Source organism: Danio rerio, chromosome 17 (assembly GCF_052040795.2).
Source record: "Danio rerio strain M-AB ecotype USA chromosome 17, GRCz13ab, whole genome shotgun sequence".
Taxonomy (NCBI): Eukaryota; Metazoa; Chordata; class Actinopteri; order Cypriniformes; family Danionidae; genus Danio; species Danio rerio.
This window is the reverse complement of record NC_141037.1, coordinates 55,730,075-55,745,605: the sequence shown is the minus strand read 5'-3', so window position 1 is coordinate 55,745,605 and position 15,531 is coordinate 55,730,075. Positions and strand designations below refer to the sequence as shown.

General features: G+C 40.4%; 1 protein-coding gene across 15 annotated transcripts in view; it reads left to right on the top strand.

Annotated features, from left to right (window-relative positions):
* col12a1a (collagen, type XII, alpha 1a) overlaps positions 1-15,531 on the top strand; it is a 188,018-nt gene that overhangs the window by 50,778 nt on the left and 121,709 nt on the right. For 9 of the 15 annotated variants that reach the window (XM_087291078.1, XM_087291077.1, XM_087291080.1 and 6 more), the window contains 3 exons: positions 1,731-1,997; positions 4,026-4,218; positions 9,890-10,017. The exons of the other annotated variants lie outside the window; for them this stretch is intronic. In XM_087291078.1, the coding sequence (XP_087147204.1) occupies positions 1,731-1,997; positions 4,026-4,218; positions 9,890-10,017 (588 nt within the window). The remainder of the gene's footprint in view (positions 1-1,730; positions 1,998-4,025; positions 4,219-9,889; positions 10,018-15,531) is intronic. 15 annotated transcript variants of the gene reach the window in all.

Here is a 15,531-nt window from a genome sequence, read left to right as displayed (position 1 = left end):
CTATTGAACTTCTCTGGAGAGATCTGAAAATGGCTGTACACCGTCACTTCCCATCCAACCTGATAGAGCTTGAGAGGTCCTGCAAAGAGGAATGGGCAAACATTCCCAAAGACAGGTGTGCCAAGCTTGTGGCATCATATTCAAAAAGACTTGAGGCTGTAATCGCTGCCAAAGGTGCATCAACAAAGTATTGAGCAAAGGCTGTGAATACTGATGTACATCTGATTTTTCAGGTTTTTTTTTATTTGTAATAAATTTGCAACAATTTCAAAAAATCTTTTTTTTACATTGTCATTATAAGGGATTGTGTGTAGAATGTTGAGAAATGAGAAATCAATTTAATCCATTTTGGAAAAAGGCTATGACATAAATTTGTTTTTAGAAAAAGTGAAGCGCTATGAAACTTTCTGGTTGCACTGTATACTGTTGAGTTTTACAATTTCTGACAATTTCAATCAATACAATTTCAGTCAATCTTTGAGTCTGATGGGAGCGCTTTTACCTTTGCTTAGCATAAATTATTAAATCTGATTAGACCGTTAGCATCTCGCTCAAAATTTTCCAAAAAGTTGCCATTTGGCACAATGATATTATGCAGGACCTCAAAATATTTTCTAAGTAGGTAACAGCGCTGCTTAATATCATTGTGTCTGCAGCCATAGTGGCACATCTAACCAAATCTAGAAAAATATACATTTTTCATTTCTCTGCGAGTCTTTCGCCACCTCAAAACCATATTATAGTATAGTATAACAGTTCATTTGTATTGATTTTATTTTTACTGTTCATGTTAATGTGATTTTAATGGCTGAAAACATAAATAGCACGGGTACCAAAGCATGCAAAAACAAAAGCTCTCATACAGAAGTGGCTGTGTGTTCCTGGTGATGTGGAAAAAGTAAAAGAGAGCAACCCCCTTTTTCTTTCCTTGTGGGCAGAGCATCATTGCTGTAGGTTTGCGTCATTGCCACTGTTTCCTTTAAAGAGACTCTGCTGTGGGCTATTGTAACATATGGAGCAGTGTATGGAGCCTGTGTAGTGGCTGGCTTAATGATTTACACATGGTGCCTGTTATCTGGGGGGGTTGCGGATTTCTGCAAACTCTAGAGCACTTATTGCATCCCTTTCCTTATTAATCAACAGGACATCTCTGTCAAGCTTAGAGCTGGTTAAGCATGCTGTAAATCTATAATTGGATTATCCTGCTGTCTAGATGTTTATTTATTGTCTGTCATTTTAAAAGTCCAACAGTCGAAAACCGTTTTCTGGCTCAGGCAGCTGCATTTTATATCTGCCATCACTCCGTTGCTTACCTCCTTCAGGACCGACATTTACACACTTTGTCCTTTTGGAACAGGGACGCTTTGAAACATTGGAAGTGTTATTTTCCATCCATAAAACTTCCAATTTGTAAAAGGTCTCCCCATCTGAAAGTGTTCCGTAGGTCGATTAAAGTGGACAAATCATTCCTTTCCCTCTTGCGTAAAAGCAATCCAGTCGCGGCATAAAAAGAGAACATCGCAGACAGTCTTAAAGCGTCCGCGTTATGCATGACGTACAACTGTTTCGGCAAGCCTGGATACTCATGACTAGAAAATCTATGGTCTGTGTCAGATCATGGTGATCTTGGCAGACAAGCCTTCCTTATTCAGATGGTTTGGTTTCGTGTCCCCTATGAATTGTGGGGCCAACATTTAATGGACTTTCTCTTCCACTTATCTCCCTGATAGTGTCGGCCGCTACCAGAGCTCTTACGGTGTCAGAAGAAACAGAGAGGACCATGAAGGTGACATGGATACCAGCACCTGGCAATGTTGTCAATTACAGGGTATCATACAAACCTCAGGGTGATTTACGCCAAATGGCCTCCAAAGCACCAGGAGGCACCAATTCTATAGTCCTGAGACGCCTGAACCCCCAGACCACTTACGATATCACAGTGGTTCCCGTCTACAAGTTTGGGGATGGAAGACAAAGGCAAGGAGAAGGAACTACATGTAAGATGTTCTGACAACTTATTTACTTTTTTGACAACAGTTTAAGGAACTGTTCACTTTTTTTTGGAAATAGGCTTATTTTACAAGTCATCTAAAGTTAAACGGTTGTGTCTTACTTAGAGCACTTTTAACATAGCTTAGCACAAATCATTGAGATGGATTAGACCATTAGAATCTCACTCACAAAAATGAAATAGGAGTTTTGCCCTGCTAAAAAATCCAGCTTAAACCAGCCTAAGCTGATTGGCTGGTTTTAGCTGGTTGACCAGCCTGGTTTTATAGGGGTTTTGGCCATTTCCAGGTTGGTTTCCAGCCATTTTCAGCCTGGTCTTAGTTGGTCTTGCTGAAAAATAAACAACTAAAACCAGCTTGACCAGCCTGGTTAACACAGCTGGTTTTGGCTGGGCTCCCATCCTGATTAGGCTGGTCAAGCTGGTTTTAGCTGGTCATCTTCCAGCTTGACCTGCTAAGACCAGGCTGGAAACTGCTGGAAACCAGCCTGGAAATGGCCAAAACCCCTCTAAAACCAGCCTGGTCAACCAGCTAAAACCAGCCAACCTGCCTATGCTGGTTTAAGCTGGTTATTTCACCAGGGTGATCATTTTCCAGTTTAAAGCTTGTCTCTTTTGTAGTTACATCATTTACTAAAAGTGCTGCGAAATGAAAGGTTGGTGTTTTTGGGTCAATATGACTAGGAACTATATACTCTCATTCCCCTGCTGAAAAATCCAACTTAAACCAGCCTAAGATGGTTGGCTGGTTTAAGCTGGTGGACCAGCCTGGTTTTAGTGGGGTTTTGGCCATTTCCAGCCTAGTTTCCAGCCATGTCCAGCCTGGTCTTAGCTGGTCAGGCTGGGAGATAACCAGCTAAAACCGGCCTGACCAGCCTAGCCAAAACCAGCTATGTCCATCTTAAACCAGGCTGGTCAAGTTGGTTTTAGCTGGTTTAAGCTGGTAATTTTTCAGCCTGACCATCTAAGACCAGGCTGAAAATGGCTGGAAACCAGCCTGGAAATGGCCAAAACCCTCTAAAACCAGGCTGGCCCTACAGAAAAAAAACAGCTTAAACCAGCCTAGGCTGATTGGCTGGTTTTAGCTGGTCGACCAGGCTGGTTTTAGAGGGGTTTTGGCCATTTCCTGGCTGGTTTCCAGCCATTTCCAGCCTGGTCTTAGCTGGTCAGGCTGGGAGATGACCAGCTAAGACCAGCTTGACCAGCCTAGCCAGGCTGGGATACCCAGCCAAAACCAGCTATGTCCAGCTTAAACCAGGCTTGTTAAGCTGGTTTAAGCTGGATTTAGCTGGTCATTTTCCAGCCTGACCAGCTAAGACCTGGCTGGAAACCAGCCTGGAAATGGCCAAAACCCCTCTAAAACCAGCCTGGTCGACCAGCTAAAACCAGCCAACCAGCCTAGGCTGGTTTAAGCTAGATTTTTTAGCGGAGGGTCGACCAGCTAAAACCAGCCAACCAGCTTGGGCTGGTTTAAGCTGGATTTTCCAGCAGGGTAGTGTTATAATCAAGGAACTTTGCTGCTGTACCACGGCTGCAGCAGGCACACTGATATTACACAGCACTGTTCCCTAGTTACCTAGCTTGGGACTATTTTTAGGCGCAGCGTAATATCAATATGCCAGCTGTAGCCTTAGTTCAGCAGCAAGCGTTCCTTGTTTATTACATTAGAATGACGGTATAGTTCCTAGCCATATCAGCCTAGAAAAGAGCAAATTTTCTGTTGACCTTAGTAAACAATGTAACTACAGAAGAGTCTAGTTTCAATGTGAAAATTATCAAAACACTTTTAATTGTTTTTTTTTTAAAGTTAGATGCTAATGTTCAAATCAGATTCAATGATCTATGCTAAGCTAAGCTAAAAGTGCTCCTGCCAAGCCTGGAGATCAGCTGAATGTATTTACCAAAAACGGTAAAACTCAACTGTTTATCTCTCGGGAGTTGTAAAATGAGCCTATTTCCTTTTTATGAAGTTGTGTTCATTGTCTAAACACTGTGACACTGTTTATTATGTCTCCAGTGTCTCAATATAAAGCTCCCAGAAACTTGCAAACTTCGGAGCCCACTAAAACCAGTTTCAGGGTGACCTGGGATCATGCTCCTGGAGATGTAAAAGGCTACAAGGTCACTTTCCATCCCACCGGAAAGGAAGTGGACCTGGGAGAGTTACTCGTAGGCCCCTATGACAACACTGTGGTTCTGGAGGAACTAAGGTATGAGGTGTAACAGATGCCGGTTGAACAGTGAAGATGTGATTTATAAACAGGGCTGCACATTACTTTCTGGGTCCGGTTCTCAAAGGAGTACCTGGGGATCTTGTTTGCTCCTTGCAGTGTTTACTTTTATACAGCTAGGTCCATAAATATTTGGACATTGACACAATTAAAACATTTTGGGCTCTATACACCAACACAATGGATTTGAAATAAAACAAACAAGATGAGCTTTGACTGCAGATAAAGGTATTTACTTCCATATCAGGTGAATGGTGTAGGAATTACAACAGTTTGCATATGTGCCTTCCACTTGTTAAGGGTCCAAAAGTAATGGGACAGAATAATAATCACAAATCAAACTTTCACTTTTTAATACTTGGTTGCAAATGCTTTGCAGTCATTTACAGCCTAAAGTCTGGAACATATAGACATCATCAGACTCTGAGTTTCATTCTGGGTGGTGCTCTGCCAGGCCTTTACAGCAACTGTCTTCAGTACCTGCTTGTTCTTGGGACATTTTTCCTTCAGTTTTGTCTTCAGCAAGTGAAATGCATGCTGAGAAGCCAATTGTCCAATTACTTTTGGACCCTTAACAAGTGGGAAGCACATATGCAAACTGTTGTAATTCCTACAGCGTTTACCTGATTTGGATGTAAATACCCTCAAATTAAAGCTGACACTCCACTGTTAAAGCACATCTTGACATTCATTTTATTTCAAATCGATTGTGTTGGTGTATCCAAATGTTTATAGACCTAACTGTATAAACGGCAATTTTCACATTGTTTTGAATTATATGTTGCATATATGTTCATATATGACGTATATATGCATATCTATGAAATCAAAACATGAACTTTGAACTATTTTAAATGTGAGTTTTAAGACCTTAAGACCAGATGGTGCTTTTACACACCCAAGTTTAATTCGGCCCCAAATGCAATGCACAAAATGGCTTCTCTAGCACCCTATCTTGTCCAATTTGTTTTTGTTTTAATCGCACATCCCCACCAGTTATGTGCACCCCTGATTATAAACACCTTTATCCCTTTTATTCCTGTGTTTTCTGAATTTCTTTGATTGACAAATTTCAGTTGGAAAATGTAAATCGATCTAAAATGAATGTAAAAGTTGACTGTGAACAGGAAGTTGCTGGGATTTGCTTTGATTTCAGTTATGCCGAGTCCCGACTGCACGATTTTCGAAGTAGTTACAGATGTTTTCACACTGCATGACTATCTGGGGTAGCATTCTGTTGGTGCTGTGTCCACACTGCATGACTTTACAACAGGAAGAATCGCCAACAATGTTATCTCGGTCCACAAACTACGACTCACAACCAAACACACACAAGAATTGACATGAAAGCAATGCAAAGTCACGCAGTATATCTTTTGTTATTAACTATAATTAATACGTAATGAGAAAGAAACCTTTATTGGGGTAGAAAATGTACTTATTTTGCTCGTCTGGGTTTTGAAGGGAATTAGCAGTTTCCCACAAACTTTTTTCTAATTCGACTTATGACGTTAGTTTGTTGGATTGTTTTCTTTTCTTTCCACAATCGATCCGCTCAATCGAGCAGAGACCACCTCATTCAGGCGATCTCGGATCCATTGATTTGGTGCAGATATGAGCGCGATTGCTGGATTCATATATGACAAACAAACCATATGCTAACGGGGGAAACTGGACAGATTCCGAAACAAACATCTATGTGTGAAAGCACCCTAAGATTGTATTTGCACGCAATTGATCGACAGTCACAGCCAAGGAAAGCTTTTGTGACAAGGCAGCACTGGCCCGATCAAGTGGCGGATGTAGCATGTCCTAATTTCATACATATAGTAGTACTATATAGAAACTAAAATTTTTTTTTTAAAACATCTTGAAGTAAGTTTCAACCTAATGGTCTTCTTTATTCTATAGTATGTCACTTTGACACTGTGTCAGTCTTCAGGTAATGAGTGTGTTTATTTAACTGGCCCCTGCAGGGCGAAACATCCATCAAGCTCCAGCTCAGCAATGTCAATCTGTTTCAATCTTAAAATAAGAGCGCGAACATCATTGCTGAACAAACATGGGCTAAGCTACATATTGATGCTAACTTTGTAACATCAACACTGAGGCTACATTTACACCTATTATAAAACATATATCTTTCTTTTTACGATTAGGTTCGCAAAGTTACGAGTTTTTGCCCCTTGAAAACCCTTGACCTCTGACATCGTAGCCTGCAGTCAAACAAACACACACTTCACATTTTAAATGGTCAATTTTAAGGCCTTTGCTGGTTACATTGACCCACAACATTTGCCAAATGATGTTTTACATGGATAATGGAACACGAATGAGGAATAAAGCCTCGTTTCTATAATAAACATTCGCAATGTAACATCTGCTTATTAAAGTATTATAAAAACATTGATAATTGTTCTGAGTAAAAGACTTTTGTTTAGATTTGAATCAAGTTTTTAGTGTGCATTCTGAAGTTATTTATTACAAATGCTACTATAAATTGTGACAAAGTGGAAACACTTGTATGGACGAGAATCGTTTTTGTTTTAAAATGGTCTGTTAGAGAAAGCAAAGCCTGAAGTCATTCATTTTCCTTCGGCTTATTCCCTTTAATCATCAGGGGTCGCCACAAAGGATTGAACCGCCAACTTATCCATCACCTTCCAGCTGCAACCCAGTAAACATCCATACACACTCATTCACACACATACACTACGCCCAATTTAGCTAGTTCAATTCAACTACAGCGCATGTCTTTGGACTGTGAGGGAAACCGGAGCACCCTGGGGAAACCCATGTGAACATGCAAACTCCACACAGAAATGCCAACTGTTAGGTCCCATGTGGGACCTGTTTGTATGTGTGTTTTTTGGGATTTGCAGAGTCTGCATGATGACTTTCACTTATGCTGACTTTAATAGCCTTAAATGTTTTTGTTAATTATACGTTTTGTTAATAAATCATTTCTCTTTTCAATTTACCTGGTCCGTATTGTCTCTCTAATGTTGCAACTTTGAGCCGGTTGTAACACCAACTGACCCAGCCCGGACTCAAACCAGCGACCTTTATACTGTGAGGCGACAGTGCTAACCACTGAGCCACCGTGTTGCCCCTAGCCTGAAATCAATCGACATTAAAATTAATTTAGTTGAATAATATGAAGTTGTGGGCGACGCAGTGGCGCAGTAGGTAGTGCTGTCGCCTCACAGCAAGAAGGTCGCTGGTTCGAGCCTTGGCTGGGTCAGTTGGCTCTTCTGTGTGGGGTTTGAATGCTCTCCGGGTGCTCCGGTTTCCCCCACAAGTCCATAGACATGCGGTACAAGTGAATTGGGTAGGCTAAATTATCCATTGTGAATGAGTGTGTATGGATGTTTCCCAGAGATGGGTTGCAGCTGGAAAGGGCATCCGCTGCGTAAAACATGTGCTGGATAAGTTGGCAGGTCATTCCGCTGTGGCGAATAAAGAGACTAAGCTGAAAAGAAAATGTTTGAATGAATGAATATGAAGTTGTTTCATAACCTTAACTTATGTTAACCATATGTTGCTTTCTTATACTAGGTGCATCTGTTTCTCCTTTTAATAGTTCACATCATTAGTAAGGTGTACACTAAGGGTGCTTTCACACCTGTGAATCGATTCAGTTGAATCGATTCAGATTCAAGCGATCTCGGAGCGATTACTTTGGCGCGGAACAGAGCACGATTGCCCTGTTCACATATGCCAAACGAACCGCGCTAACTGGGCAAACGAGACACGTTCCGAAACAAAAGTGTAGGTGTGAAAGCACCCTAAAATATATGTGTTAATATTCCTATCTTAGGGTGCTTTCACACCTGTGAATCGATTCATTTGTTCCGAAACAGAGATTACAATTGTTACATTGTTGCTTTTTGCTCTTGGAGCGGTTCGCTTTCACACTGCAAAGTTTCTAATCGGACCAAAAGAGCTAAAACAAGTCACGTGCGAGTAAACTCTCCTCACATTGGTCAGAGTGTCAGGGTTTATTTTGCAGTGTCCCGCTAAACTGTCAGGAGAGGTGGTGGTTTGGTGGTGATTGACAGCGTGCGCGCGCGACATGTCTGAGGAGAGACGCGGTGGGGAGGGGTGAGAAGGGTGCGCGACAATCCCTATTTGAGGGCCGGGAGGGAAACGCAAGATTACCGGGAGATCATCACTCGTTTGCGGGCATCCGGAGACTCGCGAAACTTCCCGCCCTACTCATAATTCTCTCTTCATATAGCCGTAAGCCTATTACATATCCATAAAACACTGTGATATAACCGCGCTCGGATCGGATCGCTTTCTCACTGCAATCGAACCGCTCCAGGGTTTGTTTCAATTGAGCCGAGACCACCTCATTCAAGCGATCTCGGAGCGATTACTTTGGCGCGGAACAGAGCGCGATTGCCCTGTTCACATATGCCAAACGAACCGCGCTAACTGGGCAAACGAGACACGTTCCGAAACAAAAGTGTAGGTGTGAAAGCACCCTTATTATGCTAATAATAATAATAAAAAAGAAACTTGAACATTTTATTCGAAAGCACATTTGTTAACACTCATGGACGACACAATAAGTTACGTACCGAAAGGAAATTAATTAATAAGTTAAGTATCAAAAGAAAAAATGTAATTTGCTTGCAGTAAGAGAAGCTATAGTAAGACATTTTCTTATATAATAAATAAGTTGCTCGTCAGAAGATGAAACACAGAGAGCCCAGATGTTCAAGACAATTCATGAGGTAATAATGATATAGTAATCATACTCAAAAACCACAGTGATGACAGACTTTGGCTGAGGGAGTTTAGAAAGATTAAAACATTTCAGATGTTTTACAGTGTGCTTGATCCACTGGTGGGTCCATTAAAGACATCCCATAGTGACTACTTCACATATCTGTTAAATCCTGACAGCACGGTGGCTCAGTGGGTAGCACAATTGCCTCACAGCAAGACGGTCGCTGGTTCAAGCCTCGGCTGGGTCAGCTGGCATTTCTGTGTGGAGTTTGCATGTTCTCCCCGTGTTTGCGTGGGTTTCCTCCGGGTGCTCTGGTTTCCCGCACAAGTCCAAAAACAAGTGGTATAGGTGAATTGGGTAAGCTAAATTGTCCATAGTGTATGAGTGTGAATGAGAGTGTATGGATGTTTCCCAGTGATGGGTTCCAGCTGGAAGGGCATCCGCTGCGTAAAACATATGCTGGATAAGTTGGCGGTTCATTCCACTGTGATGACCCCAGATTAATAAAGGAAATTAATGAATATCTGTTAAAATCAAATTTGGATGTGGATATTTGGAATTTATTCCCTAAATGTGTTTCCATCGTAGTTTGTGCACATTTTTTCTTATGGGATCCTACTGAGTTGTGCACCTCTGTCAGTGCTTGTTCTCCTGATGTTGCAACATCAGGGTCCGTGTCAGAGTATGTTAAAGGGTAAGCAAAGGCTACGCCAGATCTACCGCGTGCACTCGATGCAGAAGTATAAATTAGCCTTAAGAAGGAGAGCATGAGAAGTGGTGTCAAAGGCCATGCTTAAATCAAGATAAAATAACTTGTCAGTCAGCAGCCTCGTTTTGCCCTTCAGCTGATGTATAAGCCTCCTCAGGTTGACAGAGGAGATTGTTAACCGTGCTTTCTGGATTTTCTTACAGGGCCGGCACTAAGTATACGGTGAATGTGTTTGGTATGTTTGATGGAGGAGAGAGTATGCCATTGGCTGGAGAGGAGAAGACCACCCTCTCTGACGCAGCTTCTGAAAACCTCCCTTATACACCTTCAGGTAAGACTTTATAAGTAAGACTATAATGGACAATTCTAAACCTGAAACTTAACACTCCCAAACCAACCAATCAGCGTTTCATCTTTCGGGAAATGAATAATGTTGTGACAAGTGTTTCCCAAAAGTGTAGTTGCTCTGTTGGAGATGCATCATTTGAACCGTATAGTTATAATGTAAAATGTCTACAATGATGCTCTAAACGGAGTTAAGAAAGTCGGTCCCACTTTATATTAAGTGTCCCTAACTACTATGTACTTACTTTAAAAAATAAATACAATGTACTTACTGTGTTTATACTGTATTTGAGAACACTTGTGGTGCTTTTGAGTTGGGATAGAGGTTGGGTTATGGATAGGTTTGGTGGTATGGGTTGGTTTAAGGGTAGGTTAAGGTGTAAGGGATGGTCAACAGTGTATTTACAAATGTAGTTACAAAAGTTAATTACAGATGTAATTACATGCATGTATTTAATCAAGCATAAGTACACAGTAAATACATGTATATGCACAATAAGTACATTGTAACAAACTATTAGTTCCTATGTAAGTACATATTAGTTAAGGCCACTTAATATAAAGTGGGACCAGAAAGTCTTTAAAGAAAATATTTTTTTATTTTGTTGTAGAATTTATATTGTATTATATTGTCATGCATATACATTTTTTAAATCCAATATTAGTTTTGATTAAAAAATGCATTTGCTTTCCATATTAATTGAAACGTGTAAATGGCACATTTAAGGCCTCTATTTCACTTACAAATATTATTGAGAATAAGGGACTTCGTAGGAAAATGAATGAATGAATCACTTCAAAGTGCACTACGAAGGGAGTGCAATGATTAGTTCTAAAACTGAACTTTAAAAACTAACTTTGAAAGGAAACTACTTTGTGAAGTTAATTCATAAACTAATTCCGAGAGGATCACGTGCTTATGATTTATCACGGCCGGTCTCGCATTTGCTAATCACTATCTTCCAATCATATGAGCCCTAAGCTACTATAAATAGCCACAGTTTTCAGTTCACTTTATCTTCGTTTGGAAGAAACCCGCCTCCTCCCCTTTTCCTCCTTTACCTCTGATTGGGCGGCACGGCGGCCCAGTGGTTATCACTGTGAGCCCCACAGCAAGAACACCGCCAGCCCTGGTTCCACAGGACCGGTGGGTGTTTCTGTGAGGAGTTTGTATGTTCTCCCCGTGTCCGCGTGGGTTTTCCCCGGGTTCTCCGGTTTCCTCCCACCATCCAAAGACATTCAACATACATAACAATCAAGCTTTGTCTAATCCCTCGTGTTCCCTTAGCTACCGCAGCAGGGGAGTTCTGAGATCCACTGAGCTCTGGCTCCCCTCTCGCTCTGCCAACGGGAGGAAGCCCCGGGCTCGAGGAGCCCTTGAGCTCGGGGCTCTCTCCCGGGACAGCATGGCAAACAAGCTTTTATAAATCATCAGCTAAGTGTGAACTCTTGAAATGCTTTAGGTTTTTTTTAAAATCATTTATGGGACATTGGAACATTCTAAATGAATAGGGCATAGGGGGATACCTGGGAATAGAACACTGCCGGGAACTCTGCTTCTAACTACAGCTCTTGAGTTATAGTAGCAAATGCGCAAGTTTGCGATGCAGCTTGCGAGTGTTCGTTGGAATGCTGTATTCGGGAAACGCCATATCCCTGAACTATATTTGTAACAATGGAACTTAGATAGCTTTCCCAGGGATGGGTTGCGGCTGGATGGGCATCCACTGCGTAAAAAGTTGCTGGATAAGTAAGCAGTTCATTCCGCTGTGGCAACCCCGGATTAATAAAGGGACTAAGCCGACAAGAAAATGAATGAATGAATGAATGAACTTCGGAAACGCACCCTCGATCTCAGTTGATCATTGAGCTTGCTGCATGTAACTTGACTTCCAAAAGCGATTAGCATACATCACTCATCTGCAAATAAATCAAACATGTCTGCTTTTCATTTAGCTAATCAAACGGGCTCCAGCAAAGCATGACGTTTTAAAGATCGTCGGCCCGTTCTGAATGGGAAAAGTAGTGTGCAGTCTGCTGCTTTGAGTAATGGCAAATACCTTTCAGCAGAGCTAATTGTGTTGTGAAAGAGCAGACAGGGTGACCGCACCACATGGTAGCCATGTCTCTGCCTGCTTCGCGTGGAAGGACTCTTGAATTTCAAGAGCCAGAAAGATTATCTGCTTACAATTACAGATGCTTTACAACTTGGTTAGGGGGAAAAAAACGTGACATACAGAATGAAAGCTTTGCACATGGTCGGCTGACCCTGGCCTGGAATGTTGCTGCTAATTGAAGACAGAACCGGTGGTGACCCACACCAGCAGGAGAGCTAAAGGCAGATATTCTCAGGTCGTTTTAACAAAACGAACAACAATGATAATTCTGGCTCTTTGGACTACACACTGAAAAACAGTGAAACTACCATGTCTTTCAGTCACAGTACATCTTATATTAGAATAAGTAAAAAACAATTAATTTTGATTTGAACTGGTGTTATATAATTAGTCTTAATGAAAAAAACAACCCCCCTGACACTGTAAGAAAATGCAGGAGTCCACACAATTTATTCATGTTGTCCCAAATTTATTAAGTTATCATGACTATTTTGAGATTAAACATAAAACATTTGTTTCCCCCGAAAACTCTCCAGAATTGGGTAGAACAAGCAACAAAGAAATCATTTTTTGAGTGTAGAAACAATTAAAATTCTAGTTTTTCTCAAGAAGTTTGCATGCAGTTTCCCAGTACTGGAAGGCCACCCGCTGCATAAAACATATGCCAAAATATATGGCGGTTCATTCAGTCTGTCGCTAGAGCACCTTTAGAGGTCAGAGGAGTGAGGTTTACCTGCAAAGCACACACTAGTTGGCCTCCTTTATACTCACCCCCCTAAACATCACTCCCACCCGGGTCACGGCACCAATGTAACCCCGCCGGTCCTACACCACCCAACCCGCTCCGAGCTGGTATCGAACCGGCGATCTTCCGCATGGGAGTCAGTTGCTCTACCAAGGAACACACTGGATTAAAATAACTGTGAATTAAATGTGAGATTTTTATCTTTTCATTTTCTAATAGGGTGTCACGGTGGCTCAGTGGTTAGCACTGTCGCCTCACAGCAAGAAGTTTGCTTCAATTAATTTTGCTTATTCAATTCACCTGTACCGCATGTGTTTGGACTGTGGGGGAAACTGGAGCACCCGGAGGGAACCCACGCTTACATGGGGAGAACATGCAAACTCCAAGTGCCAACTGGCCCAGCTGGCACTCGAACTAGACCTTCTTGCTGTGAGGTGACAATACTAACCGCTGAGCCACCATGCCGCCCTATTACAAAATCATTTTAAATTAAAAACATTAATGATGGTCTTACAAACTTTTTGTCAGGAATGCTTAAAATAATAAATCAGTTTAAAATTTCTTCAAAACAAAAACGACTATTTTACCAAACGTTCTAAAGACAACTCTGTGTTCTGAATGCTAAAGATGTAATGTTATTATCCTCTATATTAATCTGCTAGAGGTCGCGCTTTTTTTTAATGCACTTTTTTGCATTGAAAAAATGTACAGAGTAAACTCATAATGAAAACATGGCAAAGCCATTTGGCTATCTTGTTCATAAACAATGGTGTCAGCACTTTTCATTTTGATGATACTGACTCATTGATTGACATGAATACTTGCTTTTGAGGAATGAACTATCCATTTTTAGCATGTGATGTGCTTTTGCAGGTTATCAGCTAGGTTTTGCAGTTTGTACTAATTGTTTTGAGAACTGCATTAACTGTTGTGCAGAAATGCACTGGTGTTGTGAGAAACGCACCAAAGCGACTGAGAAAAACTGTAATCTGCTAGAGGTCACGTTTTATTTTAAGGTACAATTCTCACAATTAACAAACTATTAACTAAGGCTTTTAGCTCACTTTTAACTTCTAATTCGCCACTTATTAATAGTCATTAAGGGATTAATAATTATCAATTACTAATGAACAACTAATACTAACAGGCAAGTAATAAAACTCAACCTTTTGGGAAATAGACTCATTTTACAACTCTAATAGGTTTGAATAATTGGGTTTTACCATTTTTGAATCCATCCAGACGATCTCCGGATCTGGAAAGAGCATTTTTGCTTAGCTTAGCATAGATTATTGACTCAGATTAGACCATTAGCATCTCATATCATTTTAAATGAAACATTGATGATGGTCTTACGAACTTTCTATCAAGAATGCCTAAAATAATAAATCATTGTTCCACATTTCTTCAAAAACAGTAACGACTATCTTACCAAACGTTCTAAAGACAATTCTGTCTGCTGAATGCTAAAGATGTAACGTTATTATCTTGTAGATTAATCAGCTGGAGGTCACTTTATTTTGAAGTACAATTCTCTCTATTAACGAACTATTAACTAAGGCTTTTAGCTCACTTTTAATTCTCCACGTATTAATAGTCATTAAGTGATTAATAATTATCAAATTCTAATGAACAACCAAAACTAACTAGCAAGTATTAAAACTCAACCTTTTGGGAAATACTCATTTTACAACTCTCATATGTTTGAACAATTGGGTTTTACCATTTTTAAATCCATTCAGCTGATCTCTGGATCTGGAAAGAGCATTTTTAGCTTAGCTTAGCATAGATCATTGACTCAGATTAGACCATTAGCATCTCATATCATTTTAAATTAAACGTTGATGATGGTCTTACGAACTTTCTATCAAGAATGCCTAAAATAATAAATCATTGTTTCACATTTCTTGAAAAACAATAATGACTATCTTACCAAACGCTCTAAAGACAATTCTGTCTGCTGAATGCTAAAGATGCAATGTTATTATCTTGTAGATTAATCAGCTGTAGGTCACGCTTTATTTTAAGGTACAATTCTCTCTATTAACGAACCATTAACTAAGACTTTCAGCTCACTTTTAACTCCTAATTTGCCACTTATTTATAGCCAATAAGGTATTATTTATCAATTACTATTGAACAGCCAATATCTTAGGTCATAAAATACCACTTTTTGGGAATTAGGCTGATTTTACAACTTCCAGAGGCTTGAACAGTTAAACATTTTTAATCCATTAAGCCACTCTACGGATCTGGAAAAAGCATTTTTAGCTTAGCATAGATCATTAAATCAGATTAGACCATTAGCATCTCGCTCAAAACTTTCACTGATCACTTTCTTATTTAAAGCTTGACTCTTCTGTAATTATGAGAGTTTAGGAATCAAATTGTTCTTTTTGGAGTGAGATGCTAATGGTCTAATCTGATTTAATGATTTATGCTAAGCTAAGCTAACGTGCTCCCGCCAGACCTGAAGATTGGCTGAATAGATTTTAAAATGGTAAAAACTCCACTGACCTCTAGGGGAGTTGTAAAATAAATGCATTTCCTGAAAAAAGTGTGTGCGCACAGTGCATTGACCAAGCATTTTGCAACTGTGTTTATGTGCTTCAAGTATGTTCCTGGCTGTAGTTTTTAG